The sequence below is a fragment of the Onychostruthus taczanowskii genome, unplaced genomic scaffold (genome assembly GCF_017590055.1).
Source record: "Onychostruthus taczanowskii isolate IOZ18803 unplaced genomic scaffold, ASM1759005v1 scaffold90, whole genome shotgun sequence".
Lineage (NCBI taxonomy): Eukaryota > Metazoa > Chordata > Aves > Passeriformes > Passeridae > Onychostruthus > Onychostruthus taczanowskii.
This window is the reverse complement of record NW_024506994.1, coordinates 2,097,267-2,118,091: the sequence shown is the minus strand read 5'-3', so window position 1 is coordinate 2,118,091 and position 20,825 is coordinate 2,097,267. Positions and strand designations below refer to the sequence as shown.

Sequence of the window (20,825 nt, the reverse complement as noted above, 5' to 3'; positions counted from 1 at the left end):
GCATTGGGCTCAGGCTTTCTCCATGCCCTCTTCCATCCAAAACTGCCTGGTGTCATGCAAAGTGTTTGTTTATCTTTGGAAGAAAAGAAAAGTCTGTCTAACACAAAAGGCAAGAAAATAGACCGTATGGAGGGGATTAAAGGAGTTAAGTTGCACTGATGGTTGGAGTCTTGTAAATTAGGCTTGGGAGCCTAATTCCTGTAAGTTAGGCTTGGAGGAGAATGCAGGAGGTGCTGAATGGGGGGCAAATAATTGTAATGGAGAATGTTTCTTTATTATGGGCAATGATCGTATGAACAAAGATAGTCACTGCTTCCTACATACATGTAACTCTGTTAACCAGCCTCCAAGCCACGTTAAAAATCACCTCTTCAGACATTTTTAAAAGCATCTGCATCAAAGGACAGGTAACCCCAAGTCCCTTGAGGGCTCTGGGTAAAGGGGAGGCTTAAGAAGCTTGAAGAATTCCACGCCGGTCATATCTACGTCACCAGCTTTGCTTTGACATGATTCATAGAATCATCCTGATTTTCTCTGGGGCACCCTATGTGCTAGGAGAAGTGATCCTCAAAGGTCACTGTGGGCCTGCAATTGTGGTGTGACTCTGAAACACTCATGGGCTGTGGCTCAACCACATTTCAGGGGATTCAGGGGAGTGAAACATGATATGACCATGCTGAAGCAAAAAAAACCCCAAAAAACAACACTTATTATAACAAAGGTGGTGGAAAGAAACATCCCACTGGGACATCTGGGATATTTTTTAGGAGAAATATCCTTTGTAAATTGCAATAATAACATGATGAGCTTTTTAAGTCTGTTACAAATTTCAGCATATGGTGCCACAGCACGGTACTGCTCCTTGGTTAAGGTCTCTGGGCAATACTGGAACTGGCTAAAAACCAGAGAGATGTTGTTTCCTTTTAGTTCACTTTTGAAATGTTTAAACCATTTTCTTTTGGAATGAAACAAAGTGTTGGCTTCCTTCACCTCCAGATTTCTCTTGGCTTTTTTTTCCCCTAAAATTTGAAGTGCTGGACAGAAACATTATTGAAAACATCACTGAAAGGATTATCAAACTTTTTATTTATCCCAAATACATTTTTCAGTAGACACAACTTTTATGCAGATGGGTCATCCTGCTGACTTTGCTCAGGCTGCTCATGTGTGAGTTGTTAAGAGGGCCTAAGGCTGAACCTCACATTACTGCTGTGTCAGAAGCAGGTTTACAATTTCCATAGTTCTTAAAAAAATAATTTGATTATACTTATTGTCTTTTCTAGATTCCTAAAGAATGACCTCACTTCCATTAGGCTCTGTGGGTTTCTGTAATTGCTTTGTATAGGAGGAAAAACACTCTAAAGAATGTTTGTTTCTAATATTAAAATACAGAAAATAAATAAACACAGATATTTGCTGCAGCCCTATTGCTTGGGGGTAAAGGAGAATCCTAGGTGAAAGACATGAAGAATGGAGTTAATTCTTTACAGAGACTGATTTTACAGGGATGAATCTTTTCTTCCACCCAGATAAAACTCACCCATATCAGTTGTTTCAGAGGGCCAGTTGACCAGATGTGGGCTGCTCAGTGACCTCCATGAAATGCAAGTCAGTTCTTTGCAAAGAGGTGCCCCTTGTAATCACAGAATAATAAAATTATTTATGTTGGAAAAGAACTTCAAGGCCACCAGGTCCAGCCTGTGACCCATCCCCACCTTGTCACCCAGACCAGAGCACTGAGTAACCTTTTTAACAGTTCCAGGCTTGGTGACTCTACTAATGTCCTGGGCAGTCTGTAGCAATGCTTAACCACCCTTTCAAAAAAGAAATTCTTCCTAATGCCCAACCTGAACCTCCCCTGGTGCAATTTGAGGCCATCTCCTCTTGTTCTCTAGCTAATTACCTAGGAGAAGAGGTCAACACCCACCTGGCTAGGATCTCACACCAGGTAGTTGCAGAGAGCAGCAGGATCCTCCCATGGACTCTTTTTCTCCAGGCTGAGTCCCTCCCGCCCCATTCCCTCAGTTGCTCAATTTTTGTAATAGACACAAAGAGACAAAACAACCTTCTCCTGGTGGGTGAGCTCCTATCCTTCTGGCATGGAAGCAGAGAAACCAGAGAGTCCAGCAATTACAGAAATAAGATTATGAAATGCCCTTATGATCCTGTCAGGGTTGATTTTTTGATTATGTGATGTCTGCACAAGGAATTTTACACAAATGCCAATCTGCTGTAAGCAACAATCTGTGTCCATCAACCCAAAGATATATATACATATATATGTGTGTATGTGTATATATATATATACATAAATAAAAATAAAATTGTATCTAGCTATTTATATGTATATAAAATGGGTTTTTACACCTCTTCTCCCTAACACATTGTCCTCGTTATATCACACTTCTGGCTATCTCCTGCTGAAGATCCTCACAGGGAATGACAAAACAGCCTCTCCTGGTTCTCTAGTTTCTAGAGGTGTGTCTCACTGTGTTGTTGATTGTGCTGTCTAAAAAGTTTTGATTTCCTGGTGATGGATGTTAGCCCAATTGATGTTAAATAGCATGGAGCTGCTTGTTATTTGTAAGTCAGGCTATTGGAGCCATTTATCCTAGTTTCAGCCCTTCCTAATATCCACAGGCAAAATTCCGAGTCACTGCAAAGCTGATAAAACACTGAGTTGCTCCTCCTTCATGTTCACTCAAGGAGCCTTGAACCAGGAAAAGTTACCAGCAGTATCATCCAGAAGGCCTATATTTATGATCCACAGCCCAAACATCCAGGAGGAGCTGGATGTAATAAGGCAGAAAATTGATGAGCCTTATAAAGGTTTTATACAACTAAACCCTGGAGCCTTATAACTACATTTTGCCAAGAGTCACCTTAATTCAATGTTTACTAATGATGTCCTTCATCTGTAGTGCCTGTATCTCTTCCTGTCCTGCAAAACCCAGTGATAACATACTCAGCAGCAAAACAAAACCACCAGAAGGACTGTGTCACTGTAGCCTTGATTAATCCCAAGGCTTTTATCTTCCTTGATCAGTTTTTGGGAGTATTCGTGGGAAAAAGCAACAAAACATTGCTGATTCACAACCAGTGCACTTTACACCCCATCAATGTAAATAACTGTACAAGTTACAAGGAGAGTTCTGGGGAGAATTGTGTCCCTGATTCTTATGCTCATGTCAAGAGTATAAATATCTTATAATGGTTTGAATTGTCGTGCTCTCTGGTGGGATGACACTTCAAATATGAGAAACTTTTATTTTTGCCCTTACTCTGGACAGGGCAATGATAAAACTGCACTGAATTAAGTCTTAATGATTCCTTTCTTCACCATATAAGGGGATTGAACCCCATTATGAGGTCTATGCACCATATTGATCAAGTTTTATGTCCCCTCAGGATTTAATTAGAACAGCTTTTCTCTGAAAAATACAAACATCCTTAATTAGATGATTTCACTCTAGTGCCTGCAAAAGTAAGCAAAAAAAATGCCAAAACCAAACAAACCTCACAAAATATATTGAGGTGAAAAAGGCTAGTGTCAGGGCTTGGTTGTCTTGTTTTTCTTAGGCCTGTTTTATAAGCTTTGGCAATTGTTTTGCCCTGTGTGAGAAGGAAAAACACCATAAAACCAAAAAACATAACCATCAAAGTACACACAGTATTGTCTGAAAGCCACAAGAGCTGCGACAGAGGCTTTAAATCAGCAGTTTCATGTCATCTTTTTCCCTTCAAATGTTCACCTTGTGGCCACTCAAGGCGTGCTGCTGTTCAGTGTGAGCTCTGTGTGATGGTTTGGGGCAGATTGATTTGACTGATACATGGATCAGATCCCAGCTACCGTTGGGAGAGAAGGTGTCACTGAAGAACAGGGCTGAGGCACCTGATTACTAATTAATCAGACATGAGAAAAACCTCATGGAATCAGTTTCTATTTAATTATGGAAGGCTCATTTGGCATAGGAGCATATGCTGCTAACTCAATCGAGTGCTTTCAACTGACATCAAATAGTAATTATCAGAAAGAATCAAGTTTTTTGATTATTCATACTAATTTATTGAACACTTAAAATTAATGAACCTCAGTTATTTTAAATTTGCTCAGTTGCACTGGGAGAGAAGGAGGGAGGTAGGGAAGGATGGGTTTCACAATTTAAAAGTACAGAGACTTGTTTAAAGATAAAATAAGTAAATTACAATATGGCATGAAATCCCAACGGTACGTTGAAGCACACAGAGGAAAGTTCCAGGCATGTTCTGGAACTGAGGAAAGTTCTGACAATGGCTTCATTGATACAATTCTTCTACCCCCCAAAATAATCTTCCAACAACACTTTAGGGTCACCATAAGGGGCTGGGCAGAGGACAGGAGATTTATTTGTTTGTCAGAGTGTTTCTATTTTAACCTACAGTTGCTCCAGTCTGGTGACTGAAAGGAAGTGCCTTTATATGCCACTGGAGATGAAGAGGAGGTGGGATTTTAGCTGTGTCTGAAGCAGCTTTCTCCTGCTCCTCTTTGATTTGCATTATTCTGGCCCTTCTCCTGCTGACAATACACGGGCACAAAGGTTACCACTGTGATAATTGCTGCTGACCCCATTTCACAGCAGAGAACACAGGGTCCCTGTCTCCAGTCTATAAAGTCTGACTAATTAAAGCATCTCTTTCAGATACCAGATTTTGGGGGCAAAAAAAAAAAAAAAAAAATCAAAACCAAACTACAAAACAAAAGCTGTATTTCGCTGTTTGAGCCAGTTAATACATTATGCATTCAATGGTGTGATATTGCTTGTGAAAGTGGAACTGCTGTGGATTTATAGTGGGATAAATGAGATTCGAGTTCCAGCCTAGAATTTCTGATTGTTGAATGTTTTCTTTTTAGCTGTTTCTAATGAGTTGTCTTGAGATTTTCCGTATCTGTAAATTAAAATGTGTTTGTTTAATCCTTTCTCAATGCATTAAAAAAAAAGGACAAAAATGCTTAGAAAACACGTATAGTTGCTCTTAAAGAAAATGCTTTTTGTAAGGAATGTATAATGTTGTCAGGAATTCGTGTGTGGAAATTGAGATTTATTAATTTTTTTTTATATTAATTTGAAAGGCCTTGCTGTAACTCCATAAAATTCTTTGTGTTCAGTCACAGGAGATGACTTAATTCAGGTCACACTGAAAGAGAAGGAAAGAGTGGCTTTACCTACCCCAGGTATGTGATAGTCTGTGCCAGAAAACATTGGTCTGGGAGTGACACCATTTCTTTTTTATGGCCTTTTCAGGACTAAATTGCTATTTTTCACTTCAATATTTTGTACATCTATCAAGCCAACAGAGGCTCTTTGTATTAATTTAGGTGTTTCATTGAGTCCTATCTACCATTGCTCAAGATAAATGTGTGATTCCGCAGTATAAAACCCCATAAACTTTCCCTGGGAAATACCACAGCAGATCAGAAAGGTCATGGAGAGTGTAAGACTACAGAGTATTTTAGTGCTCCATAGTGTGATATTACTGCTCAGTTTCATGTTGAATCAGACAGAAAAATATACCAGAGACAAGAGACACCTCCGAATTTTGATATTTTTTGGTATTGTTTCCTAAAGTGGCTACCTGGAACAGGGGCTAGACAGTCTTAAAGGAATAAAGTAGGGATTTATTGAAAGGTCTTCAAAGGATGCACCTTGGGCAGCACAGGAGCCCGGCCATGGCTCTATCCAAGATGGACCCAAGATGGACCCAAGATGGACCCAAGATGGACCCAAAAGGGACAACTGGTCATGAGTTTTCCCACTTTTATAAGTTTTGGTCCATTTACATATTGTGGTTAACTGTCCAATTACAGCTTTGGGTTATGAAGTCCCATCCTCCCAGATTGCTCTCCTTCATTTGCTGTTGTTTTCACTATTTGGGCCTGAAGATGCACTGGTATCCTTGGTTCTCAGGCTGGAAAAGGATTGTTTTGTTTAACTAAACTGTGAAGAGAACTTGCTAACACTTTATATGAAGTTCAGAGTCACATACTAAGGCAGAACAGAATCTGAAAAATGTGAAAGCTAAAACTTAAGGCATCATATTATCTGACTTGCTATGTTGTGATTAACAATAATCACTTCTGTGGGAAAAGGGTTTAGAGACATTTTGGCAGGTTATTTCTCCCAGAACAAACAAGTGATTGGAGAGACAAACCCAAACTTAAGGAACTCGACATAGGTTTAATTTCTGTTTTTCCCTGTGCTGACAACAGATGTTTTTTTGTATACTACAACATTATTGAGCTGGATCGTGCCCCCAAAACCTAAGCATGTGCTACCTTCCATATTTTCAATTGCCAAAGAAGCTTTCCTCAAGAAAAAAATGCCAGAATTTGCTTTACAGTGGAAGGACAGAAGTAGGTGCTTGCACAGGCCTCCAGAGGGAGGCCCTGCCTGCATTAGTCTAGGATTTAGTGTGCAGGATTTTCCCTTGAAGGCTTCCCTTCCTCTCTTAGGAACAACAAACTTAGGGACAATTCATTTATGGAGACTGGCTAGTTAGCTCTCTAAAATACAAATGCAAGTCAGTCAGCTGCATTTTTGAACTCAGTTTCTTCCAATATTTTCCTAAGGCTCTTGATTTTTTTTTTTTTTTTTTTGATTGACCTGAAAAAGAAAATTTTGGAGAAGGATCAGGAGTTTCTATGTGTCTTGGTCAAGCTGCTTTTCCAAGGCAGGTCTTGATCACCCCTTGGAATGGGAAAATTGCTTTTCTGGATGTTAGCAAGCTTGTAAGAGTTGACTAATTATTTTAAATTTTTCATACTTTGGGAAAGTATGGAAATTCCCATGCCCTGGGAATTCAATCAAACAGTTTTCTTTAAACATGGAAAATAACAAAGAACAGTTAGCAGTGACTAAAGGAGGATGTTAATGTCACAGATGCTTGACTATCAAAGAAATGGTAATTCTTCCAGCTATAGAAAATGATAATTCTGTCTTTATGTGTTCTGTTTTGTAGTTCCTTCTTGTGCTGTGTTGAAATGGTCATTCCCAGAGACGTGGAATGGTGTGGGAAAAGGCTGGGGTGGATCCAATGGCAGCATCCCAGGCCCTGGGGAAGACGTCATCATCTTGCCAAGTACGTGGGGAAGGAAAGGTGTTTATTTTCTGTGGAGGTCCTGGGCTCTGCCTCCATTGGGATTTATATTTGTGTTCCAATATGGGCTCCTTGGCCCTGGTGGCCATTCCAGTGTGTGCAGGACTCCACATTTGTTCCTTGTCACACAAACTGCAGTACAAAAATGTTGTTTTTGGAAGAGAATGATTATTCTTTTCCATTTTCACCTACACACAAAAACAAGCACTTATGATGACTTTCAAGCTGTTGTATGACAGGGACATTAATTCAGAAGAGAACTTGTAAGACCCAGAACCACAGCTCACAGAGAGCTCATATCTTGACCCATTTCTCTCTGTGTTTTGTGCAAGGATTATATTTTACATTTCTGCATCAACTTCCGTTTTATTTTTCTGTTGAAATTCCTACTTATCAATGGCAATTTCTCAAACCATTTGGTGTGGATGTCTCCTAGATATTTTAGCTTAGGCTTGTATTTCAACTTGAGTTACATTTATATCCCCACTCATCTTACAACACTACTGTACAAAAAACTGATTTCAGTAAATGTATTAGGGAATTTGAAAGAAAATCTGGAGAAAAGCTTGTGATAACCATTTTACATAAGAGCTGACCTTTCTTTGATTGAGTTCCTTTCCAGATATAATTATTGAATTTCCAATTAATATTGTTGGATATGTACCTGAAATATTCTAGAACCTGATATCTCTCCTCATTTGTTTGAAACCAGTTAAGTCTCTCTGCCTACCACAGCTCCACTTCTGGAAAGGTGGAATATGGATAACATAGCTCCATGTCTATTCCTCTCCCACCTGGTTTTGGTTTACGGATTTTGTGGAAGGAAAAATTTGTGTTGGTATTTGGGCATGGAGCTTCAGTCATGGTTAGGGCTTCTCTGGCCTGTGTCATTAAAAATTTCATATATATATATATATATATATATATATATATATATATACACATAAACACACACACACACACATATATATATATATGTATGTAAATGAAGATAAGCCCTAACCATGACAGAAATTCCATGCCCAAATACCAACACAAACATCTCCTTCCACATATATGCATCTACACACACACACACACACACACACATATATATATATATAAAATTGAAGGTTACATTAAGAATTATCATTAACCTTCAATATTTATTTAGTTTAATCTTCAATTTTCTGATAAATATTAAAAAAACCCCAAGCCTGTACTTTTAAAAATATTTTCTTCACTTTTGGGGGGAACTTACATTGGGCTGAAGAGTAGATAAGGGAGAATTTTTGCATGGAAAAGGTGGTCAGGCATTGGAAGGGGCTGCCCAGGGAGGTTTGGAGTCCCCACCGCTGGAGATGTCCAAGGAAGGTCTGGATGTGGCACTCAGTGCTCTGGGCTGGGTGACAAGGTGGGGATTGGTCACAGGTTGGACTTGATGAGTCTGTGATTCTGTGATTCTGTGATAACTGGTCCACCAATACCAGCCCATTACTGCCATAAGATCAGAACATTCCAGTCTTCACCATCATGTGTCAGATGCAGATATGAAAAAGCATAGAGGCAAATCACAATTTGCACAGAAGCAGAGAATCAAAAATTAATAAATAAATAGGTTTGGCTGAGGGTTTAGAGTTCTGCTGTTTAGATCAGACCAAGAGAGTAGAAGATGAAGGATGAGTTTGTGCTCCATGATGAATAAATCTCTTCTGTGTTTCCTGCAAAGGTGAGGAGCTGTAGCATGTCCAGAGAAGGGAAGTGATGCTGGGGAAGGGTCTGGATCATGCTCTGAGACACACAGTGGGGCTCTTGGGGCTGTTCTGTGCAGGGCCAGGAGCTGAACTCAGTGATCCTTGTGAGTCCCTTCCAACTCAGGTTATTCCATGATTCTATAAAAATCTCTTCACTCCCATTGCCAGAGTAAATGTGTGTGTTGGTTGATGTGCAGAAAATATTCTCCTCTCCAGTGCCTTTCTGGAATCTTCCTTTGATTTTATCCTGAGAACACAAGCATGAACACAAACACGAGCTGTCTATCACACCATCTGTTTTGTTTCATCTCTGCCTTTCCTGGTCATCCTCTCTCTATTTTATTTTTGCTCTCCCTCTTCAGTCCTGCTGGTTTGGAGGTGTTGAGACATTCACTGGCATTGGAGTCAACAGAGTACAGAGTCTTAAATTAGAGTCATGGCCCTCACCAGGGTGATAAGGGAACTGGATTTGTTGCTCAAATAAGTGCATTAAAAATTAAGTTAGGCAAGATGAATTTTCTGTCCATTTTGAATGCTTTGCTTTGCGGCCACAAGTGTTTGAGTCTCCAGTTCAAAGAAAGCCAGCCCCGTGCTTGGATCCAAAATCTAAAATTAAATCAACAATTGCAAAATATATGTTTAATTGTAGCATTTTATGGATGTTTCTCTTCCCTTTTCCACTGGCTTGTGCAGACCCTGCTAAACTCAGAATGACTTCAGATGGCTTCAAAAAAAGTGAGAGTTTGCTCTCATGAGAACAAAAATATTATAGAAACACCCAAACTTTGTGCTGCTATGCACATCAAAATAAGTTTTTGTGATTCACTCCTGGCAAGATGCAGCTGTGTCTTACTCTTTGCTGTCTTCTGGTTACTTAAAATTCTCTTCTGGGAGCAATCTACAATGATTTTCTGGTTGAAAGCCAAGACATGAACTTGCTTCTGGTATGCTGTGCATGACTGGCTCAGTCCTTTCAGCTCCCAAAGAACAGTTTCAGAGTCATAAAAGCAAATAATAGATCAGTTTTCAGGTCATAAAAGCAATTAGTAGATGCTTAGTGTTCATTTCTAGGGTGAAGAAGTACAGGGGAAGACTTTGGTCAGACACTTGAAATCTTTGACTGAATGTGGATTCCTGGAGTTTGCTGGAGAACTGGGGCACTGTATAAATTTAGCTATTGAAGGCTTCAATTTGCTTATTTCACAAAATAAGCAGAATTGCAACATTAGGGCTACCTCATGTGCTGGTCTCAGGAAGGTTTGAAAAAGTAGAAAATGCCTCTATTAGCAAAATATACATATTAGAAGCCAGGTTTTTGTGTTCTTGCTTAGTGTCTGCTTGACATCTAGAGATTTGGGCAAGCTTGGAAGTTGGGGTTGTGTACTAAGTTCTTTCTTTTTTTGCCCTGTTTACCTTCACAGACTTAGTACAAGGATGACTTTCACTTGTAACAAAGGTGGGTTCCTCATGTGAAAGTGACTTTTAGTATTGATGTGTTGCTACAATTCCCATCAGTGTCTCTCTCCCCAGTGGATATAAGTCTTTTCCAGCCTGATCTGGAAATCCTCAGCTCAGGCTGCCACAGCTTGTGCTTTTATCCCTGGAGGTTCATCCTCCAGAGCCACAGCCATCCCACAAGGACCTCTCACATGCATCAGGCTTCAGCAGCCACACCACCTTGGAAAAAAAGCCAGAGGAGTTTAGTCATGCCATTCCAGCAGCCAGCAGTGGCATTAGCTTCCCAAAGCCCTGGGATTTTCAGGGCTTTGGTTTATGGTTTTTAGGATGGCACACTCCTGATGCAATGTGCTCTGGGTAGAAGGAGAATGTGTTATAATTCCAAGCTAAGGAATGTTGTTTTGAAGAGTATTGATATGATATCATGTAGCCTCTGGCAATTTCTGTCTTCCTTTTTTTTTTTTTTTTTTTTTTTTTTTTTTTTTTTCTCCAGTGGTGGAATTCACTCTGTTCTTCATTTTCTGATTTTGATTGTCTTTGAAGTTTTTCTGTTTGAAGAGATGAATGCTGTAGTACTGTATCCCATATAATAGCTCCTCTGTTGTGCCTGATTTCCATTCAATGGCATGCTATGGTGTTTTATACAGCAATGTGGCTGATCAAAGGCATTTTGTGTCATTGCTGGAGTCATTAATGCCTTCTTGGTATTGTACATCTGAACATTAAGACTCTGGCATACCTGAGCTTTTTGTCTGAAGAAAGTGTATGTACAATGAAATATTGCCCTGTTCTCAACCTCAAACTGTGGTTTGCTGAAAGTGGTTTCTTGCTGCTATATGAATGTTTTCATGGTGGGAAAACAGCTCCAGTTTGTCTTTCTCTGAGGGTAAATCCTTTGAGCTCAGTGACCTAACGTGTATTGTTTTAACTGCTAAGTCATATCTCCCTCTACGAGGTAAATTGTATTCTGTAAGGAAGTTGCCTTTGAATCTGTTTGCTTTCCTCCTCAAGTGTGGAAACTTTTTTTCCCCCCTCAAAGGAGTGTTCTGTTTCTGCAGAGCAACATTTCACCCTTTGAGAACTTCACACCCCAAGCATCACATCCCAGAGTGTTGTCCTTTTAAACTGAGGAAAGTCTAGGTTTGCAAAGATATCTCTGAGTGGGGGAGTCTCTCACTCCTCTGTTTCAAAGCTCACACACATGATGCCGCAGATACAGAGCAGTCAGCATTTCCTGTATAAAACCTTTTTTAGAAAGATGTGCAACTCAGCAAAAAATCTCTGTTCTAGACTGAAATGTGACATATAAATGGCATGCCTGGGAGCACTGCTTCTCTTCCTTGTAAAAATGTTTCAGCCTGTGTTTGATGAATATACTTATGGCCTTTGTCAACTGCAGCTTTTTTTGCCACATTCTTGAGCTGTGATTTCACAAACTAGATTCCCCTTCTGTCTGAGAGATACCATTTTAACAACATCTCCCCCCTTATTCTCCTCCATGTTTCATATCCTCACATCCTGAGCCTTCCCTTCACAGCTCTGCAGGGCATGGCACTGTACCTGTCCTGTAAAGACATTATAAACAGGAATCTCTTCATGCCTGTAAAAATACATTAAGTAGTAACATCATAAGATTTAGAGAGGAAAAAAAATGCACTTGCTCCCTAGAGACTTGCTTCATCTGAATACTGTGGAAATTTTGCATGCTTGAAAGATATTTCAGTACAAGGATTCAGAGAATTTGTTTTGGGATGAGGGGTTCTTATTAACCATGGCTTGCTGCTGTACTTGGTATAGTCCTTGAGAACAAACATCCTGGGTTTTCAGGGTGCTCACAGCCTTAGAAAAAGGATGAAAATACAGAGGGGAAAAGGAAGAGGTGGGATAATTGATTCATAGGGATAAGGGCAAGAATAAGTAGGCAGGAGACAAACAAGTCTGTAAGCAGAGCCAGAACTCCAAACCTGAAAAGAAAACTTGAAATAAAATTTTCCTTTCCCTGGAGGTTGTGAAACTAAGGAGTAAAAAACTAGAAAATGCTACTAATATTTTCTTTCAGTCCAATTCTGAGTGTATTTCATGTAGGTTTTCACAGAATCATTGATTTTGTTTCCTGCAAACAGGGCTTGAAAATTTTCTTAAACTGGTGTGCTAAATAATTTGGGCCAGCTCCTGGTTACATGATTTTTGGCAAAGACTTTCTCTGTGCTGCCCATTTTGTGGTCATTTGTGTTCCCATCCGCAGCAGTTGCCAATATCCGCAGGCAGAAGTGAAACTGTTAAGTAGCTGAACCATTTCCCAAGACACTTCATGGTTCTTATATTCCACACAAAACTGGTTTCAAGTGTCCCATTCTCACCACTCTGTCAAAATACAGCAGAAAAATATTTGTGTTCCTTAATCTGTCATGTTTTCTATATCTATGCCATGGATAAATGCTTGTAAGTGACAGTCACAGAAGATCTCTGTGTAAGGTAGGGCTGTCATTATGTTGAAGATTTTTTTTTCTGCAATCTGTTTCTATGAAAGCCATTATCAGATCATATTATTGAGCTCCTTGTTAGAGAAACACCTTGCTTTTCCTTTTTCCAGGAACACCCACTGACTGAGAAATGCACCATACTGTTATTCTTGTCAATAATGAAGGGGGATGGAAACCACAGTTTCAGGGCCTGAGCTGTTTTCCAGTGCAATCAACTGAGAAGCTCTTAGTGACATCCAAGAGCATTAGATGGGCCCAGGGGGTGGAATTCACCTCTGTGCAGCAGGATACCTCTAAATGATCCACCACTTACATCCTTGCTCGTGTCCTACTTGGAACACTTAAGAGGCATTTTAAAGGTTCCCAGGCTGCAGACTTGCAGCTTTAGGAAGCAGAAGTGATGTTGTCATTGCCCTCAAGCCACAAAAGTTTCCACTCTGCTCTGAAATATAAAAATATCCTCCTTGCTTTCTCCTTATGGATCTGAGGGAAGGGTGCTTTGCCCTGGTCATTGTTAACTGATTTTTAGAGGGAAATATGAATGCAGAATGGAACTCATGGTGGACCTGGTGGTGAACTCAGAGCTCTTTTCCAACCTTAACAATTCTGTGGTTCCATGAGCTCTGGCTTCCTGCAGGTTGTGTTTGTGTAAGCAAAGCTTTCCTCTTGAATGGTGAGGAAGAGGTGAGTTTTCATACTCTAAACCTAACTGAGAGCAAAGCCAAGATGAAAAGAGGGAAAAGTGGTAACAGAGAGTCAGTGGCGGTAGTTCATGGCGTGTGGCTGCAGTTTGTCGCCCTGATCACTGTTGTTGACAAGGTGGGGACTTGCAGGCCCTTTGTACTGTGGCGTACCTCAATGATACTGATGGATATTTTTCTATTTCCATCAATCATAGAACCCAGAAGGCCCCTTAAAGTTCATCTTGTTCCAACCTCCTGTCATAGGCAGGGACACCTTCCATATCCCAGGTTGCCCCAAGTCCTGTCCAACCTGGCCTTCAATGCTTCCAGGGATGGGGCATTTTGTCATTCTTGTTCCTTTCAAAAGAACTCTCTTGTCCTCTTCAGTTCCATGAGGTAAAAAATGGGAAAGATGGGGAGAGACTATTTAAAAGGGCCTGGAGTGACAGGACAAGGGCTAATGGCTTCAAACTGAAAGAGAGTAGGTTTACATTAGATATTAGTATGAAACTCTTCCCTGAGGGGGTGGTGAGACCCTGGCACAGGTTGCCCAGAGAAACTGTGACTGTATCCTTGGAAATGTCCAAGGCCAGCTTGGACAGGGCTTGGAGAGACATGGGATAGTGGAAGGCGTCCCTGCCTATGGCAGGAGTTTGGAACAAGAAGATGTTTAAGGTTCCTTTCAACCCAGGCCATTCCATGATTCTATGAAAGCCAATCTAAACAACAAAACTCAAGCTAAGCTGACATTCTTTTTGGCAAGTGGTGTTTTCAGGCTGCCATTGACCTAAACAACCCTCTGCTTTTTTTCCCAGACAGGACCATCCTGGTGGATGTGGCTCTTCCCCCTCTGAGAGGACTCTACATCCTGGGGACCCTTGAGTTCCCCAGCAACTCCAGCAACGTCCTGAGCGCAGCCTGTGTCGTGGTGCTGGGAGGTGTGCTGAGAGTGGGTGAGTGAACAGCTGATCTTCGGGATGCCTGGGGCTTATTTCTGCTCTTGATAGGAAAAAACCTGTGGAGAATGACAAAGTGTCACCACAAACATGCTGTCCAACCTAATGCCCCGTGGCTATGTGGATATCTGCAGTCTGGACACCCAGAATGCATGTGAAACACGATGATTATCCACTGGAGCTAATTACCTATTCCTTTAATGGCGACGTGTTACAAATACTGCAATCTGCACCTCACTCCTGGTTTCACTGGGGCAGAGATTTTATCTGATATGTGTAAAAGCCCTCCCTACATCCTGTGGGGCTGCTTTATGAGACAGTAATTCCTCAGGGCAGGATCTGCCCTAGTGTTCAGGCAATGCCTGGTGTCTGTGGGCATTAATAGGACACTTTTTGTAACAGAAATATTTTAAGCCAACATAAACAGGGTCATGAAGAATTCTCTGAATGCCTGGAAGTCCTGCTGTGGTGTGAAACAGCTGGATTCAGCACACTTCTTCTTCTCAACCCTCTGTACAGATGAGCACCAGGACCACAGGAAGGTATCACCTTGCCCCTACTTCCAGCTTTTCACAGTCCCCAAAGCCACCGGGGCTGTCCCACATTATTTACAACAGGGAGGATTGATGTTTTTCCACTCTGAAGTAATTATTCACATAATTCCCTTTAAATATCAAGGTTTCTAAAGCCAGGCATTATATTTACTTACAGGAATGCTTAGAACACTGGGATCACATTGTTGATCATTGCTTGACCTTTCTCAAGATTGGTTTCATGAACTTTAAAAAGAGAATTTGTTTGTGTAATCACCTCCTGAGGAAGCCTGCTTCAATATTTGTTTGTTGTTAATCTCAAGGGACTGTTTAGTTAATATAGTACTAGCCAAAAAAAGTTATTTTGCTGTCTTGTGTTTTTCTTTGGAAAAAGAGGTTGGAAAGATTAATCTGGGAGGTTAAAAATATATATATACTTGAAAGACTGTCAGTCATTTCTTACTTAGACTCCTTTGCACTTTAAATATGGTTTCATATTGGTTTTAAGAAAAAGCATGTGTTCATTGCTAAAAACACTTATTAAAAAAACATTGAGGCACTTTGCTGCACAAACTCCCCTCCAGCACATCTGTGACTAGTAATGATATTAAAAGCCAAGCAGGTATTTGCAGCTGTTGAGTCACAGTCCAGCGTCTCCTGGAGAGCTGTCCTTGTTTCAGCTGTGGGATGATGGGTGGGTGGGGACTCTGCAAGTTTCCCACATTTCATACTGCTTTCTCTGCCTGCACGTAGATCTGGGAGTGCCTGTTTTTTCCCCCCTTCCCCTTTCCTTTCCCATGTGTTCGAGGCCTTACGGTAACGTCTTGGAGCCCATCTGTCCAATCCTGCCTGTTCCATGCCTGAAGGAAGGGTTTTGAAGCCCATCTGTCCGACTCCACCACACCCTAAAGAAATCCTGACACAAAACAGATAATGAGACAGTTTAGTAAACAGATTTAATAGATGTGGACATCAGCATTCAGCATTGCCTGAGCAGGATCTCAGGTTGGCATCACGTGAGTCAAATCCCCAGGTCCTGCCTGTTGTGTAATTTCTCCATGCCCTGTTTTCAGTGTAGCAATCTTAGCCACATGCTGTTCCTTCTAATTCTGTGGCCTGGGACAAAGAATTTCTGGTAAAGCTCGAGTATTTGGTTCCTTTGAACCCCTAGAGAACAATGATCAGTTTAGAAATTCATCTTATCTGGGTTTGTTGTCCTCCAGAGCACTTGACCTCTTCTCTGCAGAGAGAAAACAAAGTCAGAAGGTTAAATCATGACCATAAGTGCATATGCACTAAATGATGATGGGAAATATGTAACAAAGGGAAAAAAAAATCAGTGTAAAATTGGAGTTTATCAGCCATAACAAGAACCCAATTAACTTTATTGAAACAATAACTTACAGACAAACTGGGATGAGAAAGTAGTGATGATTAGGAAATCAGAATTTTTGAAACACCATTGAGCATGCAGGGTCAATAATCTCTTTTCTCTTTAATGTATGATCACAATCCATGTGAATTATGATCCCTGGAAGAAGTGAGATGATTTAAGACCCACAGAGAACTCTGCCAGAACTCTCAGAAAACCCAAAGGAAAATGTGTGAATCTAACCCCACAGGAATTTCTCTGGGTGCTCCTAGACCTCCAGTGTTGTTGGATCCAGGGAAACTTTCTAATTATTTCTACTTTCATAATCCTACCTCTAAGATAAGGAGTTTCTCTCTTTCAATTTATCCTTCAAAGTCTTTAAGTGGATGGTGATGTTTGCAGTAGAATTTTAGTAACACAATATAGTTTCTCTGCACTATGATATTGTAAAAATTGGTTATTTTTCCAGCTTAGAAAAGGAAGTTTGAGGTTCAAAGAGAAAGTGAAATGCTAAATATCTTTAGCACATCTGTGTCAAAACAAGGTAAGAAATTATGAGTTCAACATCTCACAGTTGCTTTTCCATTCTCATCTAGGATGATTCTGTCCATTTTAACCCACAGGCATTAAAACTCAGACAATATATGCAGAAAGTGCCCTGTTTCATTGCTGAGCAAAACCCTCAGCTCCCAATAAAGCTGAAGGAAATGCTGAAGTTCACTTGGCACACATTGATCCGTTGGACTCATCCTGAACTAAACTGCACTCAGCTGCTCTTTGCTGGCAGGCTGCTTTTGCTTTTTATAGTAGAGCTCACCAAGTAATTATCCAGATAGGATTTCTCTTTTTAGTTTCAACTTGTCACATACTTTCCTTCGCATATCTCCTGATGGCTGCTTGTCAGTCATGTCACTCATTGGAGGCAGGAAGCCTAAGGTCATCATTAGCTCATGGCTTGATTGTCTGGAGAGGGAACCCCAGACAGGGGTTGTCTGGAGAGGGAGCCCCTTATCTTGCTTGTGCTAAGAGCTCTAATGCATTTATTCCCCCTCTTTTCCAGGAGGACCACCCATACTGATTTGTCAAAGGATAAATCAGTGTATTTCATTAAATGGCCATGCGTTAGCAGTAAATAAAGAGCAGTAATTAGAGAACCAGTGAGTTTCACCAATTTACTATCTTTTCCAACTTCTCCAGCACCCCTATTGTGCGGATCCTATTTTTGGCTGTGGGCCGAGTCCCACCCTGCAGTCACACATCATCCCTGCACAGCTGTCCAACTTGTATGAGGAAGGGACTCTGTTGGTGTAACAAGATGTATTTTCATTCCGCATCACAGAAAAAAAAGTGGTTTGAAAAGTTCATTGGACTATTTGTATTCCCTTCAACGAACTCCTCAGCCTCTGCCTGTTTGTCTTTTACCCCTTCCAAGCCATTCAGTTTCTTTTAACTGATTTCACCATGTAGGGAAGGGATTTGGTTCACATGTTCTAGACACCCGAATTTAGGTGTAATGTGGACATCAGCACATGAGCTGCTGTTCCAGTAGGGGTCTATCCAATATAACCAGTGCAGCCCCTGCAGTCAGTGGGACTGGTTGATAAAGGTATCTAGAGAAAATCTGCATTAAAAAACCTGAATGTAGGTATATGATTATCCCCAGAAATATGGTTCCGTTGCCTAATTATAAGGATTTTCTATTGTTCTGGGCACCCTCAGGTGTCTCCCCCTGACTGCAACTTCTGCTAAAAAGTCCCACTCCAGAGTCATTTATCCCTGTCTTGTACCTGCAATCCAAGAGAGGATTTGGAGGGCACTGGGACTCTCAGATCCCATCTTATGTGTCTCACCACTTATTCCTCATTCACCCCCCACTTCTGGCTGTTGGTTCCTACACCACAGCTGTGGAGTTGTGGAGCTGAGGACTTCTGAAATCTTCTGTTCATTTGGCACAAAGAGGCAACCAAGTGAGGGCTCCTTGTTTGGCTGCTATTCCAGGTTCTTTCCGGAGTGCAGCATGAACACCTGAAGGAAGCTCCAGAAGAGAACCAACAGTAGGTGCTGTCCAGCTGTGTATTGATCATGAATAAAAGCTCCTCAGATGTACCATCCACCATATTTTCTGGTGAAAATATCACACAGTTTTCAAAATAGCTGGGTACTTAGAGTCCAAGAAGTTCAGGATTCAAAGATAGGGGAGATAGAGGAGATGGTCCCAGCAAGATACTCAGCAAAGTCTGTTTGCCAGGTGAAGGGCGAAGATCTATCTCAGAGATTTCGTTGCTCTTATATGCAACAGATGTTGCAGACTGTTATGTTGTAAAAAAAAAAAAAAAAAAAAAGAGAAGGCTAGAAGGGAGGAAACACCCACTATTCTAGGAAAGAATTGAATGGGTTTTGCTATGGAACAAACCCCCAAACAATACAGCAAAAATCTGTCAGGAGGAACATCTGGAACAGAACTGAAAGATGAAAACAATGGAAAATGCTTTCAAAAGTCAACAAACTAGATCCAGACCACAGTCCAGAATAAAGGAAAATCTGGGTAGAAAAAACACATCTATATTTCTGTTCTCCTTTTTATTCCCTCATTTTTTCTCGTAGGTTTTCTCCTCTCCAGGAGTTAGACCTGATGAAGGATTATGAACCAGCTGAAACCATTGTGCTAACAGACCTGTGTTACAATCTCAACATTTGCATCTCACACTTCTTCAGGACAGTGTGAATCAGTGGTGAATTTATTAACACATCAGGTTATTTAACACAGGATTCTCATAAATGATTGGGGTTTTTTGCACTGTGTAGTGCAATTGGAAGAACACAAATTTGAGGGAGCCCTGCCTCTGTCTTTACTGCCTCCTGACCTTTTCTGCATATCTCACCAGACTTTTCCACCTTTTGGTAATTTCCAGGTTGCAAGTATCCTTTTGTCCTGGTTCTCTGCCAGCAACACATTATTATTTCACTTTCTGATCAATCAGGTTGCTCATTAAATTGCCAGGGCTTCCAGCTGGAGTAGGAGCATGAAAGGGGATCCATTTCCATTCCTCCCATGCAGGATGGGGAATTGGGCAGTTTTTTGTGGTCTTGTGTAGGACTTGCTCACCACAGAAAAGTGGGACAAGAAATCTGAAGTTTTCACAACCAAAGCTCAAAGATGGACGCTTAAAGCCTAGATCCTTCACTTATGTGTTGCAGAAATCATGATTCCTGTTGTTTGTGGCAAGTTGCTGTATCCGACAAAATTACTTATTACAAGAGCTGTGATTTCATTGCTAGTTACTTCATAATGTTCTGAAACTTACCCAGCTCTGTGGCTTGTGTGAATCAACTATTTTGTAGTCCCCTTATGAGTAAGCTGAAGTAGCTTCTGCCTCCATATCTTCATTTTCATGGGTCATTCTGCTGTAATCTATTTAGACTTAGCCAAAGTATGTATCTGAGACCTTACTCAGCTTTTCCCTTTGTTTTTCATTCTTCTCCATTCATTCCCAGAGAGATTCTTACCTTTTCAAGACCTCTTGTCTTATTATGTTCAAGATTAGAGAATCACAGAATGGATAAATTTGGAATGGATCACTGAAGGTCATCTAATCCAACCACCCTGCTCAAGCAGACTTCCCAAGATCATTCTTCACCTTTTTCCTAATTCTTCACTTCTAAACTCCTGCTGACTTTCCTAGAGCACCCCTGTAATTGTTCTCTCCAGTTGTGTCACTTTGTCTGCTTACTTTCAATATCCTCACACAAATTTGGGTCCATAATAAAAAATGGAATGCCACGGGGTTTGCAGGACCTGGTTGAGTCCATGTCTCCATTCCAGTCACTCAGGCTGTAAATTAGTGTGTGCCATGTTACTGCTGCTCTCGTGTAGTTTGTTAATGAAAAAGTTTTGTGCTACTAAGCCAAGTGCCTTGGAGAAACCAATTATATGATATCAAAGCTATTATCTTTATCAACTAAACCTGTAATCTCATTAGGAGACGATAACAAGGAAGTTTCACAGGACCTTTTTTTCTATAAAAGCAGGTTGATTGGCATTAATTATATCATCCACCTTTAATGATTTATTAATTGTGTTCAGAGTTGGACATTCCATTTTTATTTATTTTTTCCCCAGAATCAGTGTCAAGTTGACAGGCCTGTAATTACCTGGGGCTCTTACTTTTATCTTTGTTTGAAATATTGGCACAATATTAGCTTTCTTCAAGGGCTCTCAGACATCATGAGTGATCCCAAAATTATTGAAGAGTCCACCTTAATAGGCCAAAGGGTTTCTCTGTAAAACTCTCTGCTAGCACCTGCATTCAAGTTACTGAAATCCATTGATTTAAACCCATGGAACTATTGATGGCAATAAGCAAATATTAAGGCTATTTTTCTTCTAAATATTCTTAAAAGAAGTAGAATTTTCCTACTGATTGATGACTACTGTGTTCTTTTGTGTCATTTACCAATTACAATTTCCAGCCA

General features: G+C 40.6%; 1 protein-coding gene across 1 annotated transcript in view; it reads left to right on the top strand.

Moving 5' to 3' along the window:
* Positions 1 to 20,825, top strand: part of PKHD1 (PKHD1 ciliary IPT domain containing fibrocystin/polyductin) — a 237,622-nt gene that overhangs the window by 138,269 nt on the left and 78,528 nt on the right. The window contains exons 49-51 of the mRNA XM_041426139.1: positions 5,147 to 5,212; positions 6,997 to 7,116; positions 14,307 to 14,444. Of these exons, the coding sequence (XP_041282073.1) occupies positions 5,147 to 5,212; positions 6,997 to 7,116; positions 14,307 to 14,444 (324 nt within the window). The remainder of the gene's footprint in view (positions 1 to 5,146; positions 5,213 to 6,996; positions 7,117 to 14,306; positions 14,445 to 20,825) is intronic.